At 42.2% G+C, this 19375-nt stretch overlaps 2 protein-coding genes across 5 annotated transcripts; one reads left to right on the top strand and one right to left on the bottom strand.

Moving 5' to 3' along the window:
* Positions 1–454: 454 nt before the first annotated feature.
* gsr (glutathione reductase) lies at positions 455–11541 on the bottom strand. 3 transcript variants are annotated; one of them, XM_037076530.1, is made up of 14 exons: positions 11464–11541; positions 10343–10510; positions 9705–9876; positions 8745–8771; positions 8534–8622; positions 6652–6721; positions 6386–6533; positions 6224–6278; positions 6040–6139; positions 5691–5945; positions 4099–4210; positions 3284–3415; positions 2999–3132; positions 455–1112 (listed from the first exon to the last, which is right to left on the bottom strand). In XM_037076530.1, exons 2-14 carry the CDS (start codon positions 10402–10404, stop codon positions 963–965), a joined length of 1506 nt encoding a protein of 501 aa, XP_036932425.1. In that variant the 5' UTR covers positions 10405–10510; positions 11464–11541; the 3' UTR covers positions 455–962. The 3 variants fall into 3 exon arrangements, with proteins under 3 accessions (XP_036932425.1, XP_036932424.1, XP_036932426.1); XM_037076529.1 differs by lacking the exons at positions 10343–10510; positions 11464–11541 and having other exon boundaries at positions 9705–9983; XM_037076531.1 differs by lacking the exons at positions 10343–10510; positions 11464–11541 and having other exon boundaries at positions 9713–9973.
* LOC119007126 (zinc finger protein 518A) lies at positions 10405–16648 on the top strand. 2 transcript variants are annotated; one of them, XM_037076528.1, is made up of 2 exons: positions 10405–11453; positions 11684–16648. In XM_037076528.1, the coding sequence occupies exon 2, from the start codon at positions 11814–11816 to the stop codon at positions 14286–14288; it is 2475 nt and encodes an 824-aa protein (XP_036932423.1). In that variant the 5' UTR covers positions 10405–11453; positions 11684–11813; the 3' UTR covers positions 14289–16648. The 2 variants fall into 2 exon arrangements, with proteins under 2 accessions (XP_036932423.1, XP_036932422.1); XM_037076527.1 differs by having other exon boundaries at positions 10405–11292.
* Positions 16649–19375: the final 2727 nt, after the last annotated feature.

The following is a 19375-nucleotide window of genomic DNA, read 5'->3' on the forward strand; positions in this document are numbered from 1 at the left end:
TAACATTTATAAGCCAGCAACAATTCTAGAAAAAAATTTGTAAATGTAAATCTAATTCTAAAAAGCCTTCTTATAAAGATTTGTTTTTAAACAGGGTTTAAAAGTGGCATTTATAGCAAAGGCTCCGTCACCCAACCGAGACTTTTTCAGGTAAAGCTATATCAGAAGATGTCAGGTTTCAAGTTTAGCCTGAAAAATGTACTTATCTATGTTAATTTGTTTAGTTTCTTATCGCTACAACATTCCAAAAGTCTATAACTTTCAGTCTCCCAACTTTCTATTCACTGTTATCACACGATGACTTGACAGAAGAGAGTCTCTCAGCAGGAATACAGCTCCCCCTGCCTAAATATGAGAAGTACTTCATTCATTCATTGCCCATCCCACGTCACTGTAAACAGAGACAGGGAGGGGCACGAGCGAGTCGCTGAATGAAAAGGAAAATCAGGCCATGTAAGAAAAAAAACCTGCAGGTTTATTGAATCTTTAGAACAGTACAGTAGATGTGTTATGACCTTGCATCGGTAGTAAATAGGTACCTTAAGGAGCAGCAGTGCTTTTAATATCCATCAGACAAATGACTGACAAATCAAACACAGACACTAGGAGAGAGGTCTTTTGACTTTCCATGCAATCACTTAACAATACCTGCAGATCCATCACTTCCATTTCACAATCATTAAAATGGAATCTGGAATATTCAATCGATAATTAAAGACCCACAGTACAGTTTAAGAAGGCCATAACTCCGTCTTGGTCCATTTAGATAAAAAAAAAATTGAAAAAAAAAAAGGAAAACACTGCGCACGAATAAGGTCACTTGAATGAGAGCAAATGGAAGTATGTTGTTTTTTTTTTTTTTTAGAAAAGCAAGTGGTCAAGCTAATGCGAGAGCTGTGTGTGCTGGTGGTCTGTGTTTCTGTTTCGTATAGGGACACGAGGGGGTGGGGTTCGTGTTGACATTAACGCATGGTGACAAACTCCTCAGATGAGGTGGGGTGAATGGCGATAGTCTTGTCAAAGTCTGCTTTGGTTGCGCCCATTTTGATGGCCACTGTGAAACCCTGCAGCATCTCATCACAGCCCAGGCCCTGCATGTGGAGGCCCACCACCTGCAGGAAAGAGACGAATCAGACTTTGAAATTCACTTAGAAGGCCTCGTCTACGTCAGCAAATTGACTTCCTACATTTCCCACAATGACTTTCAAGAACCTGCAGAGATTGGGTGTGGACATGTTGACGCAGACGTGGAGAAAACATACGATTCATGTAAAGAAAGGCAGGAGACACACCCCGCATTTAAAATCTGATGCATTGTTCAGGCTAACTGAACTCTGAGCACGTCAAGCTTCTCTTTGTGCTCTGACCATGATAAATGGATTTCTCTCTGGATGACTGCTGATTAAAAGCTTTGATGGGAAATTGTCGAAGCAGGAAAAGCACGCGAGTAGTTTCTGACAAACGATGGCTGCATGCCATTTAAGTGAGCTGATTGGTTTGAATGTAATAATGGGACATAAGTGGCGATAGTCAAGATCAGTTTCTACTGATGACATAAATCCCTCCATAAATAATAGTTTATTTATGGAGGGAGGAAGTTCTGGGGATCTGGTGTTGTGTCTGCTCACTAAATAACGCAGCTCAATGGGACACTTAACACAGCTGAGTCATAGTTAAAGTTACAGGTCAGACTGCTGCTTTTCCTGCTTTGAATATTCAAAATGTCTGCTGTGAAAAGGACCCATGGTCTCAGCCTGGCAGCTTAGGAAGAGACAAAAGGATACGGAACACAAACCGATCCCCAAATATATCATTTATACATGGGTTCACTTAAACACCGGTGTGATGAATTAGACTTGTTATGTTGGTTTGACTTAGTGCTGATACAAGGTGTGTTTCCATAATGTGCTGGCCCATGCTGGCCCTGAATTGGATTTTTTTAAACCACACCCTACCTGTAGAGAAAAATGTTCCTTTGCTTTTCCATTAGTTAGAATGAGCATTAGAGGTTAAATCATTTCTCAGCACTATAAGCTGTCAAGAGGGTGAGATTTGTACGGTACGATCACCACTGCAGAAAGTATCACGGCATAACAGTATTAAGGTATTACATAATTATAATAATGATTATCTTTAGTTATAAAGGAATGAAAACAGAAGCTTTTTTTATAATAACAGACTAGAATAAACACGCTGTGGTTGAGCACGTCTGCACAGTCAAGTTGCTGTTCCTGAGCTGTGGTGTTGGAAAAACAGCCACACACACACTGAAGTTTGACATTTTGGATGTAAAATATCATCACTTAATCTTTTCATCCTTTTAGACATTTTTGCAAAATGTTGTCATATTTTAAATGAACTGTTGATAACAAATGTTTCATAATAATAATAAAAAAACACTTATACAGTAGAATTCAATGTTGTGGATGAGATGAGATAATAATAGTCAACTTTTACACCACAGTACATTGTTGCAACCCTAGTCCAGACCACTTAAAGGATGTTCTGTTCAGTAAAGCCACTCTAAGAGCTTTTTAAAACTCAGGCCAAGAAAGCTTTCCCACTGCCACGTTCCAAAGCAGGCTAGCGCTGACTTTACTCGAAGGCTTGCTGGCTGTGCTGCGGAGCAGAGTTATCCCCTCAAGTTTGACTGGAGATGGAGCCATAAAGTGCACGATCTAGACCGTAAACAAAGGTATGTATTCGAACAGACAGTTAACCCAGGTAAGGAGGTTATGGATCCAGCTAGGAGGAATGGATCATGACTCATATAGCCCTGGGCTTAGGTTTACTCCAAAATACAAATGTGTGTCTGGCAAGTCATTCCAGTGCCAACTCATTGCTCTGGGCTAAGTGTACAGTATGATGAAAGCCCTTCTAATAACACGGAAGTCTAAGTCATGTGTCCCAAAATAAACAATGGCAACAAGTGGTGTTCTTAATTATTTATCTTTCAGCAGCTATAATGTGTGTGTAATGTGGAGAACAGATGACTCACCTTCTCCTCTTTGCCCACACACACCAGCTTCATGATGCACTGACTCTTCCTGCTCGTGATGGCATGATACATCGGAGTGAATGAAGTCTTGTAGATCTTCACGTTCTCCTTTCCTCGGGCTCTGATGGCCTCCTCTGCCACAACAACACAAGGTTAGGCATTTCAGTTACAGTCCTACTGAGTTCTAGTCCAACCGGGATTCATACAGTATTTATGTTAGCTGACACTTTCATGTAGAGGATGAAAGTCTAACAGTTTAACTTTGATTAGGAAGCCGTCACTCACCTTCTGTGAGGCCGACCGTCCCGATGGGTGGGTGGCTGAACACCACTGTGGGGATGGTGGAGTAGTCCAACTTGGAGTCCTTCTTGCCCTCAAACAGTCTGTGTGCCAGCTTCCTGCCTGCAGCGATGGCAACTGCAGCAACATGCAACACAACACATAAAAACTCTGAATATCAGTGAATGGCCTGATAAAACACTGAAGGTTCCAACAAGGATATAACATGCTATATTCTGAATCCAGGGAAAACTAGTAAAAAGCAGCACTACACTGAAAGTATTTAAAAGGTGAGATCTGTAGTAAATATCCACCACATCACCACAGCTGAAAAGCTTTCTTTGTTGTGTTTTTGTTCATTCGAACAAAATAATTACAGCCAGAGCTCGTAAACAGGGCAGACGTGAACTCCAAGTGTCTAATTAAATGGCAACGACCGAAGTCCAGGTGACCACTCAGGATGATACGTTATACTGCCAGCTTTCTCTACTAAAATATCATCTTCTTGTACACTTGAGACTGTGCGCAACAGAAACCTGACAAAAAATGTTTCCCATCTTTAAAACAATGCGCGTTCTCATTTAAAACCTAAACTAGATTTAAAGTCCTGGTCTAAAAACATCTGGTGAATATACAAATAAACATGTTACAATAACTAAACAATCTTTTCCACATTGTGTAACCAGATGTCAAAATATTAAAGTATAAACCTTCAGCACTGTCACACTTGAGACCTCCATACTGACCGAGCTGGGATGTTAATGGGACAATCTGGTTTTTAAGCAACATCTATAACATGATCTACTGGTGCAGCTTCGTACCAGGTGTGAGAAGAGCTTTGCCACAAACGTCCCCGACAGCGTAGATCCCTGCTCGGCTGGTGTTCTGAAACTCATCCACAATGATATGTCCTCTTTCATCTGTGTCCACAGTCTGCAAACACAGAGACACAGAGACTCATTTATAGTTTTTTTTTTTCCTTTTATCAGTGAGCTAAAACGTCACAATTTAGCTCTAGAGCTGCAACTATTACTCAGGTTGGTTCAGTCCCGTCCATCCATCAATAGAATGAAAATAAGTTGCCAGCTATTTTGACAATCAGTCGTTTCAGTCATTCAGACATTTGCTCACTCAGCTTCTTATATTTAAGTATTTGCTTCTCTCATTTATGACCGTAAACAAAAGAGTCTTTGGGTTTTTGACGGGCGGTTGGACACTTTGGGCTCTAAGAATCTGTGATGAGCATTTTTTTTTACATTTTCTTGATGTGTTATAGACCAAATGATTAATAAATCAGCATAATAATCAATAGTGAAAGTAAGAATTAGTTAGCATCCATGTTTAGCACTGAAGCCGTTTCTATTTCCAGTCCTCTGATACGGTTGACTGCTCTGTTCAATTACACGACACTTACGAGCAAAGAGAAGTTTATGTTTACTCATGACAAGCTGCTGAGCAGGAAAGTTTTGTTCTGTGTGCAGCAAGAAATCACAAAGACTCATCCTACAGAGGAGGCCTGGACCCAGAAATGTAAACAGAGGATTCACTGTGATCGGGTTTAATGTGTGTACGTGGTAACAAAGACTGGTCTCTGCAAACCCTCTCAAACCAGGTGTGACAACCACTAAGAATGACAGATCACATCACTTCTCCCCTTATACTTCCTCAAGCGTTGAGCTGCTGCTTTGTCGTCTCGCTCACATTTTCCATTTTTCATATTAAAGGTTAGACTACAACAAGAGGAGACAATCTCTCGGCTGTGTCGAAGCACCTGAAATAGAAGAGTGCTTTGACCTGACTGCCCCTTTAATCTGTAATTTGCCTGATAACCCTGAAGAGCTAACAAGCCTTTCACGTGTGCCAGCACTTCACTAAAAAAAAAACAACATAACAAAGCCTGTTGTCTGACAGTCGTCTCGTCTTGTTCCCAGATTATCAGTTATCGGCAATTTCTGACGATCGCATGTAAGTTTATTCTCATCTCCTTTTACATGAAAGTGTGAAATCATGAACTCTGTCATCCAAAAGCGTGTTGAGTTCTTTCACAAAACGACATTTGATTTGAATGATTCATGAATGCTTCTGAAACTAAACTCCTGCATACAAGGACAGTTTGGCAGCCGGGATGACGGCGACACAGAGCCAAACTAACTGATTCCCCCTGCAGACAGACAGGTGTGATAAGCTGCAGTCATGCGATTAAATGCACTGTTACTACTCCACTGATGGATGATGCGTGTGGTTTGTGTGTTCACTCTCCAGCTGCAGAGTTTATACCTTCAATAATGACAACGAAGATTGTTCTAATCATTTTGTCTGTTCTGAACGTCTGCCTATTTTTCCACTGATCGTAGAGGTTTTATATTTTCACAGCATGTTGAGGAGAGCGTTAATGAGCACAGCAGACTGTTACCATCTCGCCGATGTTCAGTCCAGCGCTGTTAGGCTGCCTGCCGATGGCCCACAGAAGGCAGTCCACCTCCTGGATGGTTCTGATCTTCTCCTCTTCGTTCTTCTTCTCCGGGTCTTTGGTGGCGATCGTCACCTCCAGTCCTTTGTCCGTTTTACGCACAGACTTCACCTGAGAGTTCTTCCACAGATCCACACCGGAGTTTTGCAGTTCTTTGGTGCAGTTTGTGCTTATCAAGCTGTCAAAGTTCCTCAAAACCTACAGAGATGCACACACATTTCCATTAATCATGGCCAAACGTTTTTGAGCATGACAATTTAATATCAATGTTTTGAGTCTATGCGATTCTCACAGTTGTCTGTCGAATGACGAGGGATGTTTTAGACCCCAGGGTGGAAAGGATGCCTGCCATCTCCACTGCAATATAACCTGCACCCACAATCACACTGCGCCTGTTTGGGAGAACAGAACATTTAACTACACACCACACAACTCGACATGCTGTGAACATTAAAGAGACTAAATCATGCGCTTACTTTGGCAGAGTTTCAAGTTCAAAAAAGCCATCACTGGTAATGCCCAGACTCGCCCCTGAAATGATCAAAAAACACAATATTTTGCAGAATTTAATTATTTCATAAAAGCAAACGAACAGTGAGGATGATTGTCATCTGTCAGCTGAGTGCAGTTTGTCTCACCTGGAACTTCATCATCACACAGAACAGAAGGCTGCCCTCCAGTGGCGATGAGGATGTGAGGAGCTGTATACTTCTTTCCATTGACCTCGACAGTAGGTTCAGGGTCGCTGGTAAACCTGGCATGACCTTGAATAGTTTGGATTTTAGCCTGAAATGAAGAAGAATGTGACAAAACAAGTGAAAAAAGTCCCTTGAAGATGCTCATTGCATACTGACGTACATCAAGCTTGATTGATGTAAATACAAAAATTTTAATATGAACTTACTTTATCAAGATTGTTGCGATAAATTCGATTTAGGTGACCAATGTAAGCGTCCCTTTTGGCCTTGAGTGTTCTGCAAACAAAGGACAAGATCACAGATCAGAGATGTGTGTGTGTGTGATATTTTAATCCAAATTTACTCAAGGAGTGTAAATCCTCTCAACTACAATCAAATAATGGGCACAGCTGAGACACTTACGGTTGGAGAGACAAGAAAGCGACAGAAAAAAAAAAGTCAAAAAGTGATTTTCTGCACGCTGGAATAGATCAGAGCATGATGCTGGACACTTTCCAACCAGGAAACGGACACAGTAGTTTCGCCTGTGTTACAGACGGTTGCTCTGCATAGGGGACAGAAACTTTGTGCCGAGTAATGTGGTGCTGAAAAAAGATTCGACTACGACAAGTACAAAAAAAAAAAAAAAACCTCATCCGCATTAAAGGAGCTCTGTGGAACTTCTGTCATTGGTTCACGTTAGCCGACTCCATTTCTAAACTAATGCTAGCTACTGATAGCAGAGCGGAGCGAGCGGGGCACTCGAGGACGTTAACAATTTCACATCCTTTAGCTCCGAGGGATTTTCTCTATCCAAAGACCAAAATCCTTCACAACTAAATCAACAGTCCAGCAGCTTCACACAAATCATCCAAAGGTCTGAGAGAGAGAGACGGGGAAGGACTTTTTACATCACGTAACAATCTGCTCACATACGGCTGACGAAATTAAGATTAATACATGTACACTGTAACAAACTGTTACACCGAGTCCCTTTAAGCTATTCTGGATAACTGTACTGAAGTAAATAAATATTTAGTGGCGAGGTAAGATGACAGTTGGACTTTAAAAGTGTACAGCGGTCTCCATACTTCTATACTGTGGTTGTTAAAAACACTCTAATCAGAACATCCTGCCTCGTGCATGGAGTCAGATCAGCGACCATCCGCTCTCACATGTCCGCAGCCAAACAGTTTCCTGCATTTGTAAATAACTTCTTGCATTAACATAAACACTTTTCTGTTGCCGCTGGCAGACTTCATCAAGTGTGCATTACAGCGCCGGTTCCCAAATGGTGTGCTGCGTTAGGCAAGTCTGGAGGTCCTGTGGGACTTTCTTAAGACCACAGATTAATGGCTGCAACACAGCAGTAAATGTGTTCACAGTGATCACACAGAGGCTGTTCTGCACCGAAGTGCCTCGAGGTGTTGGATTCTTAGAAAACAACTGCACCACAGTACTACAGAGTATTTACTGAAACGCTTAGATTCAGTTTTCCACTAATAACACTTGAATAATAATTGATAATATCACCAGATATTATTCCTTTTTTATTGGTATGAACATGTTTGATAATAATGTAGATAATCCATCCTATGTGGGACGAACACGCTGCAGTATAAAACAACAAGAGCTGAACTTGAAACATTAGAAACCTCGAGCAGTGAATGTTTGTTAGGATCTGATGATTGGTTTTCATTGTTTCCTCCTCCTGTATATGTTGATTTATACTTTCCTCAACAAACTGTCTCAATAATTTCCTGAATAAAAATAATGAAAATAAAAATAATGAAAATACCCACACAGGCAGACCTTAAATGACTCCCCCAGCCATGTTGTACGTTACTGTTTTTTTCATCCCTGACCTGATATGTGGGTGGCCACTCCTTCCACAGGCTTATCTCTAACAATCACCTTGAATTAAGTACGAGGCGCACAAAGAAGGAGAAGTGGGCTGAAGTGAAGTAACAAAAACTAGCCAGACAGAGAAGTTGAGCCATGAAACAGATAGTGATCTATTCCAGGAAGAGCCACGACAGGTTTTCGAAATAGATCGCTATCGTCGCACAAACAAGTGGAATAGTAACACAGACGGGCAGTTTAACTTACTCCCAACTAAAACGAACATTTCCAACGTCGAAGCCATAATCACTGTGATCATGGAGATACTCGGCGTGAACTGCAGCATTCCACATAACCTGTTAAGAAAGGCAAAGACAGTGCGGTTTGTTCGTCTGGTGGGTCTGGCTGCACATTAACAAATCATCACGTCTCAGAGTTACAACGAGAATGGAAAGGAACAAAAAAATTTAAATCGTACCTTCTTAGGGACACAGCCAACATTGACCTGAAAAGCATTATAACAAAAACAAATTAGTTCAGTGTGAACTTATTCAAATAGCATCCGAGCACAGGTGAAAGGTGCACTGTGCAGTTCTGAGGAAGAGGCGATGACGAGAAAGAGAAGGAGCTGAAACCCACTCAGTAAACAAACTCTCTGACTGAGTAACAGAATAAACAAACTGACCATAAAAAAGGACACAACGCTGTCTTTGTTTTACTTTGTTAATATGTGGCGGACCCTGCCACATTTCTAGCTTCAAGCAGTGTTCTTGGGATCTTGGTTTCCTCTGAGAACAGCTTGTTGATGAGAGCAGATGAATATTTCTGTGTTTTTGTTATAACCACAGTGAACTGCTTCTCCAGAACAACACAGTGCCCCTTTCAGTAAAAAAAAAATTTATATATATATATTTCTGTATATTATGATGACATATTCTGCAGATATGATTTTTAAAAAAGTGCATAAACTGGGTTTGGATGATTTAGCTATTGCTTAACCCTTCCTTCTATGATTTATTAGGACATAATATGAGCTTCTTTCCTCATTTCACCGTCAAAATTGGGAAATGATCGTACAGACTGCAGCAATCTCTCTTCTCATAAACTTCCCTAAAAGCCATTATGGTGGCTGAACACAATAAAAAAAAAAAAAAGCAGTGCAGCCTCATGAAGCATCCTCCTTTTCTTACACATGTCAGGGATGAGAGAGGGCTTTAAATGTCGAGCTTGTGTCCACGTTGTGTTTTTGATGGGATGTTATTCAGTGACAGGGCTTTAAACTTCAAACAATGTTCGTTTGACACATAAAACAAAACTTCCACAAAAGGAGTCCGGAGGTTTCGCATTGAACCTGGCAACCCACATGTGTGCTGTATGAAAGCTGCAGAGGTGACAGCGCAGTGAAGGAGAACAGGGGGGTTTTTAAGTTTTTACTCACGCAGGTACCTCCGAGTTTGTGACTCTCGATCACGGCGGTGGTTGCTCCCAGCTCGGACGCCCTCCGAGCGCCGGCCAGACCTCCAGACCCGCCGCCGATCACCAGAAAGTCGAACCGGGTTGTGTCCGTCGCCGCCGGGTCTGAGGCCATGCTTCGGCGGATGAGTGCGTGTCTGCGAAAGGACGAGAAAATGTGTTTTCTGTGTCGGAACCAGCAGGCCGATCTGCTCGTCCTGCTCAGCTGGGTTAATATTGCCATAACCAGGAAGCTGCAGCAGCCGTGTGTGTGTGTGTGTGTGTGTGTGTGGAATGGGAGGGTCAAGTGAAAGCCACTGCTGTGTCATTATGAATTGCAACAATGGTGTGCAAATCCCAGAAAGTGTTTTTCACAATAGTCATGGTGATCCTCACATGAGCTACAGCATGAGAGAGAGGGGGGGTTCAGAAAAACAGGTGGGAATCAGAGCTAATTCTGAATATAACCACACCTGAAGCTGGATTTAAGGGATGTGAGATTAAAATGTGATTTTAAAAAACAAGACAGCACCATGATATATGTTTCACATCCAGCCTGTGTGTGTGTGTTTGTGTGTGTTTATTTTTATTTTATTTTATTTTTTTTTAAAGATCTGCTCTTACCTTGGTAGTGCCTGTGACATGGACACATTAGGAAGCAGTCTGCAGATTCGTATAAACAGCATATTTCCACTTTTTTTGTGTTGTTTTTAGGGCATTTTCATCAGCTACATCCACAGCGTGCCGTTGTTTATCTCTCTCCGGCCACTCTCAGCCGGCGGAGGCCTGCGGCTGGACATTGACACATGAAATACAAAAGCTTGCAAACCACTTCCTGTGTCACCGGGTGAACACAACCGCCACACACAGCTTTTTATACACACTGGTGCGATTAAACATGCTCCCGTTTGTCTCTAACGCGAGCTAAATGTCCACATCGGGGTTTCATCGTGCTTAGCGCGGTCGAGTTTTTTAAGGTAAAATACTGTGATGGTGGAAGTTGTCACGTCTGAGGGGCGTGATTAACGCAGATCAATCAAACTTTACGTGTTTTTTTTGTTTTTGTTTTTTCCCCGCTGGTTAGGAATATGGCGTAGCGAGTTAGGTGACATCGGGAGGAAATACAGTATTTTTGCGTAGTAGTTCTCCGAGAATAGCACCTACGCTACACCTAGCTTGCTAGCCGTCAAGAAAAATAAACTAGCAACGGAAGCTTCCGGTTACGACTTTCAAAATAGCACGACGCTGTCATAAAAACGTACACCAAATGATTACTTTTCAGCATGAAATAATCCAAAACGAAATCAGAATAACATCGAAAGTTGGCTATTATCGCAAAAACATAAAGAATAATGATTAAAGCGTCATAATTATTATTCAACACTATTATTCTGAAGGCGAGAGCAACTCATTTCCGGAGTCGCTGTAGCTAGGTAGCCACAGATGGCTAACGGCAAGCTAACGCGAAGCGGCTCTGCTGGCCGCTCTGACAAGCGGTAGTCGTACGTCAACAGAAAGGATTCACTGAAAAACAAATAACAGACCAAAACGCGGCCGACCAACGCTCCTAAAAGGTACTTGCGATTTAACTCTGCGGTTAACATAACCAATTACAATACGGTCCGTCGTGTTTGCGGACCCCTTGTTGTGGTCAGATAGGGCCTTTTTCTTGTGTTGAAAGGAAGACAGCCCGGGACAGCAGCAGGGAAACGTCAAAGGAGGTGACAGGATTCAGGTTAGCGAACCGTTTGGTGTCTTTAGGTATCAGTGCAGTCCAAAAGCTTGAATATAAACGGCTGCCGGCGAGGAAAAAACTGCATGAGCTCAGTGTGAGGGGGGAGGGGCTTTATGGGCCTTGTCTGAATGTCAGCACTGTGCCCTGTGATGTTCCTTCTCTTCTGAGGTTCATCCACTGACATGAATATTAAAGCCTTTATTATTTTTTTTCTCATGTGCTTTTCACAGGGGGGAGAAGCCTCAGTTTGTCAGGTGCGTGAGCCTTCCCTGAGGGATGAGCCCAGGACTTCAGGTGGAGATGGATGTTTACTCCACTGTCTGATTGCAGCCTTTTTGAATCAGTAGGACCTGCCTCCAGATGACCAGTGGACCGCTCAACATGAAGCCTGTCAGCTATCCAAGCATGCCGTCGTCTGTGAACGGTGGGCATCCCGCCTTGGATCCTGTCTTGAGCAAATCAAATGTGATGTATTGTGAGAAATGCGGATTCGCCTCTGCAGACGCCGCTGTGTTCAAGAGGCATGTGATCGAGCATATGGGGACAAGATTTTACTGTTTTTACTGCAACAACGTCTCATTCAGTGAGGCAGAGTTAAATGCTCACCTGAAGCAACACACGGCCAAGTATCCATTCAAGTGTCCTCACTGTGGACAGGGATACATGAGGAGGCTGTGCCTTGTGAAGCACATTGAGCGTTTGCATAGTAAAGGAAATACTTATGGACCTGCAAAGGCTGGCACGACAAAAAATCTGCAAGTACCTGTCTCCAGTGCCTTATCAAGCGTGCCCACTGCTGATCCATCACCACTCCGACCACTTGTTCGGGTGACGGTACCCACCCCAAGTGCATCTGCATTCAGACTGAGTACGGACGATCAGAGGGGGAAAACACTGGACACCAATGCATCAAATGGCAACGCGGAACATTTGTCCCCTGTGAACGGACTCATTCAGAACAACAGGGCATTAACGGTCTCTCTTCCAGAGGAAGTTACGATCCCTGCTGGCTGTTTGGTTGAACTTGTTGAGGTGAAAACTGTCAACGGGACCAAGGAGCTAAAGCTGAGGCTCGTCTCTCAGCAAGAAAACGAGTCTGTGATAAAAGACACAAGAACCACGGTCTCTCAAAACGCTGCACTGGCAAAGCAATCATCATCCACGTTGAATCATTCAAGCACAGTGAAATCTATGAATTTGGGGATGTGCACAGTTAACAGGAAACAGTATGAAACCAAGACTGTGAATGTGGAGCGTCCTGCTGTTGTGCCGGTCAATATGTCCAAAAACCTCCCTCCTCCTCAAATCAGCATAGACAAGGGTGGATTGAAAAGGCCGTCACAAGAAATAATCAACTTGGAATACACAGAAATACCCAACAAAGTATCCAAAAGCGTCCTGAATCTTGTAAGAGAAGGAAATAGTGGGATCAAAGTTATACAGAGGGAACCTGTGAACCATAACGCTGCTCCGCCCGCTGTTACCTCCACCAGGGTTCCCAACCGGTTGACGAGTGCCCTCCATCCAGAAAACATGGGAGCACTTGTTTCTCAGAGAGTGGTGGATGAGAGGAAGAATTTAATTCCAGATCATTCCAAGAGTATCCCACCAAGGAGAGCAAGCGACATAAAAAGTGTTCCTCGGGATTTGTCGTCGGCTGTGAAGCTGGAACCCGGAGACATCCGCCTCAAGAACAGCGCTGTTTCAAAGCCACTGGGTCTGAACCATCAGGGTTCAAAATCTGCCTCTCCTTCCTTGAGTGTCTCCTCAGCTGCAGTTGCACAGGTGAGACCTCCTGCGATTTCACTCTGTAAGGACAATGTTGCTCATCCATCTTTTCCAGTACCCCGGACTCTAAGTGAGCCCTCATCATTCAAACAACCTGGGGTTTCTAATCGCACAAATTCAAAGATCTCGGGCTGGAACCAGGAGGTGAGATCCAACGAGAGAGCTGGAGAGAGAGACATGCCAGAACCTGAGAGTTTTCCAGTCATCTCCTCGGTTTTTTCATTAAGCCAACAACCAGAGGGGGTGCAAGGCTCCCTCCCACCACTGCTAATGGCTCTGCGTGGTATAGTAATGGATAAAAGCAACAGTTCTGGTAGCACAACTCGAAATCAAGGCACTGAGCAGGTGAAGGGTGCGTCAACATCGGGGTACTGTTCTCAGGCGGCCACAAAAGGTAGATCCCTCATCCGCAACCTTTTGTCGACAGAGCAGGCTAGTGAGCCTGTCAGAGTAGAGGAGCAGCGACACAAAGGCACTCAGCACCCTGCTGCACAGGCCCACAATCATGTCAAAGTGGAAAAAAATCACACAGTGCCAACAGAAAATCCCAAATGCAGCCACACTTCAAAACCGTTAACAGATGAGGAAATGGTCTCTAAACCTGCCGCACACGTGGATGCATCTGCGACTGCAGAGCCTCCACAGCAAACGGCAGAAAATAAGGACGACATCTCCTCAAAGTTCCTGACCGTCTGTCTGAAAAGGGTACAAATGGGCGTGTGGAAAAAAAACAAGAAGGGACTGAAACTTAGAATATCCAAGCATAAGAATCAGATACCTGTGGGCAGACTTAATGATTGCACAGTTATTTACCCAATGCCGCTGAAGGTGGACCAACTTGTGAAACGACCGGGCCCGTACCAGCCTGTGGTGGTGCTCAATCACCCGAGGCCCCGGGCCGCCACGCAGGGAGCGAGTGCAGACTCGTTAGTGGACACGGGAGCTTCAGAGGTGGTTCCTAAGTGCCAAATCTTAAAAATGAGGCTGGGCAAAGTGGTGGGGCAGAAGTATGAAGTGACGGGTTGCACTGTTGGAGCATTTCCATGAGTTTTTCAGAAAATCTATCAATGGACAGACGTGTACATTTATGGGAGAAAGAAACTAGTATTACAGTGGGAAGATGTTGACTTAAGACATGATAATAGGGCAGTTATTTTCTTTATGGGAGGATATGATAAAAAAACAAAACATGGATATGTCAGTATCAGAGCATTATGTTATATGAATGTTGTTTATATAGGCATGGGATATGGATTGTTCAAGTGCAATGCAGTTTGGCTGCTTCGATCTGTGGATCTTGGACATCTGCTGTTGTAGACTGCAGTCCCAAGTACACAGACGTTTCAGAAGTTTGAGAAACCAGTTGATCTGTCAGAGCTGAGGCATAAATGCATGCTGCTTACATTAAAAAGGCAGTGTATTTATCTTTTGTTTGCTTCAGTAATGTTTTACTGTTCATCTGGCCCCTCTTAAGATACAAGCTGAATTAGGTGCAGCACGTCTGGGATCATCAAATCTTCGGCTGCCACTTCACTCAGAATGTATCAGTCATTTTCGTGACAGTGCGGAGCGTGCACAGCTCCCAGTTTTAATGTCCGAAAAATCAGTCTTACGTGTCAATTGAGTCTAAAATATTTGGTTCGTAACGATATTTATTTAAAATGTAGATTTAGAAGATTGTGTGGATCCAAACCTCACATGCAATATTTAACTAAAATATATAGAATGAAGAAATGTCTTATTCAAGCATTATTTCCTGTTTTCTGTTGTTGATAACTCAAAGTAACAGTCTGAGGCAAAGGACACAAAATTCCAAATGAGTCAGTTTCATGTATGGATCATAGCACTTATAAACCCCTAGAATGTTCTTGCTTCTTTGACAGGATCCCTCTTTTAATCCTTTAGTTGACCATGGCTACCTGCTGCATCCCAAAAGTCAACTTTTTCAACACTAATAATTTCAACGAGGAATGTCCCAGCTTTTCCAAATGTAGCCGGTGTCATATATTTGTACTCCTCTTATCCATGGGAGTGAAAGTCGGTAGCTTAGTGGTGCATTCAGGCACTCTTTTGCAATCATTGCGATCACTTGGGGATTCTTCATGTGAGGCGGACCAGTTGAAAAAGAAGACGCTGCCAAGGTGTGTACACGCGTATACACACCTCTATTTGTTTTTGGTATCAGTTTGGATATGTTGCATCACTGGGTGCGGCCATGTTGGCTGGTTGTCTTTCATTTTGCTTTGTTGTGTGAAAACAGTCAACTTCAGAATTGTGTTATCTACCCCAGTTTCCCACCAGTGTTTACCCCTTAGCTGCCAACTCCTGGTGATGAACTTTACGGTTTTTAACTTGGCCCGTCGTCGAGGAGTGCCTGAACGTACCATTAGTTTCTGAGTATTCCTAACCGTCCACCGAAGGATATGAAATAATAACCTAACCTGTATTCAAGGATTACTACCATATGATTTTTTTTTTTTTTTTTTTACCACTTTAGGTGTTTGTTTCCATGCGATTTCAATGTCGTGTCCATCACATGTTTTGTGATTAACTTATTTGAATTTACAGTGCCAAAAACAAGTGTTAATGTCGAATGCAAAACAATCATCTTTGGATTATTATTCCTTGTGCTCAACTGTATTCTTTTCACATGCATAGCCTCTTTGCAGAAAAAAAAAGCTGGTACTTAAAAAAGGAAGTTGGATAAAAAGCAGCGGTAACTGATTCATTACTGTAACAGAAAGCCACGTACCTGTGTATTATTTTTAAAATCTTATCATGTACATAATAAGTGACTGACGTGATTCTGGGGATGTTGAAAATCTGTTCAAACTTGTATATTTTTCAAAAACCATTGAGATGACATAAGCAATCTTCTATCCAATACATTTCTGATGTGTTTCCTCTTCATGCCACAGAAATACAACACCTGTGTGTTCTCGTATGAGGTGCTAGGCCTACGATGAAATCTCTAGGTTCTTGGTTGCCCACGGTTTTTTTAAGTGTGTACATATGTTTCCATCACCCACAGATTTTATCGTGTATATATCTATAAATATAAAACGTGACGAGTGGTGTTCATACTCAGTAGGGAGTGGTTAGGATTCCTCGGCCTCTACTGCAGCAGCACATGTGTGCTGTACCCTCCTCACGCTGCAGTGTCTCAAGCTGCCGTGCAGTCTTTGTTATATATAATTATTTTAAGGGTGTTTAAGGGTGTGGCGAATACTTCTGAATGTTTTGCTTTGCCTTTCATTTGTCATTTGTGTGAGAATAAGTCACGTTCCTGTTAAACCTCTTTTTGGTTTTCGTCATACTCAATGGTCATTATTGTGTTCCATGCTTTTATAATAACAATTGTGTAACTCCTCTTTTTCTATTAAAACAAAGTAAATGATCACAATTTATATGACCTATTCCCTTTTGTTCAATGTTCAGTGTTTTTTTTAATGTAGCACCATAAAGTACTGGAAGTGTGACTCTCCTTAAAGGTGCAGTATCTAAGAATTTTCTTTTAAAACATTAAAAGACGAACTAAAATATCAACAGAATGTCAAGAAATATTTTGTCATCATGTCAAACACGTGTGTACTGTTGTGCAGAGATATCTGCTGAAGCTGACATGCCGGCCCGTTTGTACCTCCAGGTGATAGTCAGAATGGAAACAATGCCAACAATCTGTCAGTCACAACACAACCACTGGCTGCACAGTTAACTGACGGCAGAAACACTCAGCAGTTGTTCTCAGAATGAATTCAAGAGGCAGCCAATTCTTACATATTGCATTACATTAACTTAAAATATGAGGAGGAGGTTTAGATAAATAGTATAAAGTTTAATTAACGTACCATTAATCACCATGAAACTTGCAAGTGAGAGATAATTAAAAACACATCAGTGTTCATTCTCAACGCTGGACGAAACCAGCGTCATCGTTCTTGTCTCATTTTGCTGACATATTTGAATCAAAGGTTATTTTATGGAGATAAATTTGGATTTCTCTTTTTTTTTTATCATTCTATAAATCAGAAAATACTTTCAACAGCCATAAAAAAACAAAACATGTTGCCTTGTTTTTAGGAATAAAATGTTAAATCCGGATATGAATCATATATAGAATAACACCTTTGTTAAATCATTCAGATTATAGACAAGAACAGGAGCGGAAAGTTTGGCGTACGTGAGTTCTGCTGAGGTTTGAGATTTATGGCTCAGATTGTGAGAACAGATACGTGTTGGTCAAAATGTAAACGGACAGATATCTCCATGAAACTTCTCCAGCTTACATCAGACAATTATCTGTTGAATGAAAGCTTTCTGATATTTTTTTAAATATGAAAATATGCTATTTAATCTGTGGTGAAAGCAGCACTGAAAATCTGCACTCAAGTATGAGTGGCTACATTACTGAAATATTGATATTGAGTAAAAGTACAAAGTATTCTTCTGAAAAACTGCTCAGAGTATTCGTTACTTTCCTCATTTTAGGTACAAAACAAAGAATAAATGGAAATAAAACAACAACAACAAACAAAACAAGGACCAGTGAAAACACCACAGACAGCTAACCTAATCTTTACCCCTCCCAGCCTCCATAGCTACGGCTAGTTACATCCACCCCTGTTGTATTATTCCACAATCTGAGCAAGAGGAGGATGTAGAAGAGAAAAGACCTTTGTTGTTTAGTGTGAAAACGGTAAAAAAAAGATAAAGGCGTCAGGGCCTGAGGTGCTGGGATTCTTAGGGAACTGGGATGTTTGTTGTTTGAAGCGCGTGAGGACTTCACGTGTCTCTGATGGGAGTCAGCTGTTGGCTTTACATACAGGAGGGTGACACACCGTCTTGGCCTCGAGCTTTCTTGTTCTTCTGTTCTTAAAGACCCGACACGTCCTCAGATCCTCAGGGGAGGGGAGGGGAGGGATGGTTGTTTGATGTCAGGGTGCGACTTTTATCAAACCTGCAGTAAAACACATTGAAGTCGACAGCCGGTTGATGGTTTTCTACAGCGTGAGGGAATCATCATCTACTTTGATCCCCATTGTTCTCTGTTTGATTCTGGCCTGGACGTGCAGGAGTCGGCTTTGCATTGGCATCTTTTCACAGCGCCAACAACAGGCTTAGCAGACATTTCTGCCTGTAATTCATTACCTGGCCACTAGAGCTGCTTTATATAGCTTTAATATTGGTAATCTATTGTCCTATCTCACCTGTCTGCACTGATATTAGAGGAGCTGGATCAACTTCCCCATCCTTCATAGACAAAAGTTAAGTGTAAGTGATAGTTTACTCAGAAAACAATGATGTGTGTAACCGCGTGATGCAGGACTAAAGTCAGTGTTCTCTCCGTGAAATGTTCCTGATGCCGACTCCCTCGACGGTAGTGAAAAGTGTCCTTGAACTCTTCTCCTATGAAGACATCTGTTAGTAAAGAATGTAAACCTCATTTGTTTATTTTTTAGAAATGTCATGGTGCTGGGATGAGATGGGCAAGATCAAGGACGCTTTAGTGTTGTGATTTAGAAAATAGTTGGTTATGGAGATGATGTGTGTCACTGTGAGGAGAAAGGAGGAGGTAACTGTGAGAATGAGCTGTTCCACTGAGGAGTGTGTAAGTAAAAGGGCTGCAGATGTAAAATAACTCTAAGCTGACAATGCACAATGCATCAAATGGCAACATTTATGTTTAATATTGTACATTGTCTCTTTACAAATAAAATAAAAGAATATCAAACTGTAGAACAGAACATCTAGATAGGAAGATCATTTTATAGAGAAATGGTGACAGTATGCGTCTATGTGCTTGGGAATAAAACTTAATCCCTATTGAACTCTGGACAGAAGTCAGAACCAATCTGGACCCAGCAAAGATTTCTATTCTGCAGTAAAGTCGTTGGGATTTATCCTCACTCCCATTAATCGACCTGACTGCAGCAGTGATGCAGTAGCTGTCCTCCATCGCTGAAAGTTTATGTTCTGTGATGTTGACTGTCGACTGGAGCCGGAGGGGAAAGTGAACTTCTGCTGGGTGCTGAGTTCACTGAAAGGTTGAAAGTAAATGTAAAGTAAACTTAATTCTCATGTGTAATGCTTGGCGAGATTTGTTTTAGTCTCATCCCGACCAGAACTCTCTCCTG

Source organism: Acanthopagrus latus, chromosome 18 (assembly GCF_904848185.1).
Source record: "Acanthopagrus latus isolate v.2019 chromosome 18, fAcaLat1.1, whole genome shotgun sequence".
Lineage (NCBI taxonomy): Eukaryota > Metazoa > Chordata > Actinopteri > Spariformes > Sparidae > Acanthopagrus > Acanthopagrus latus.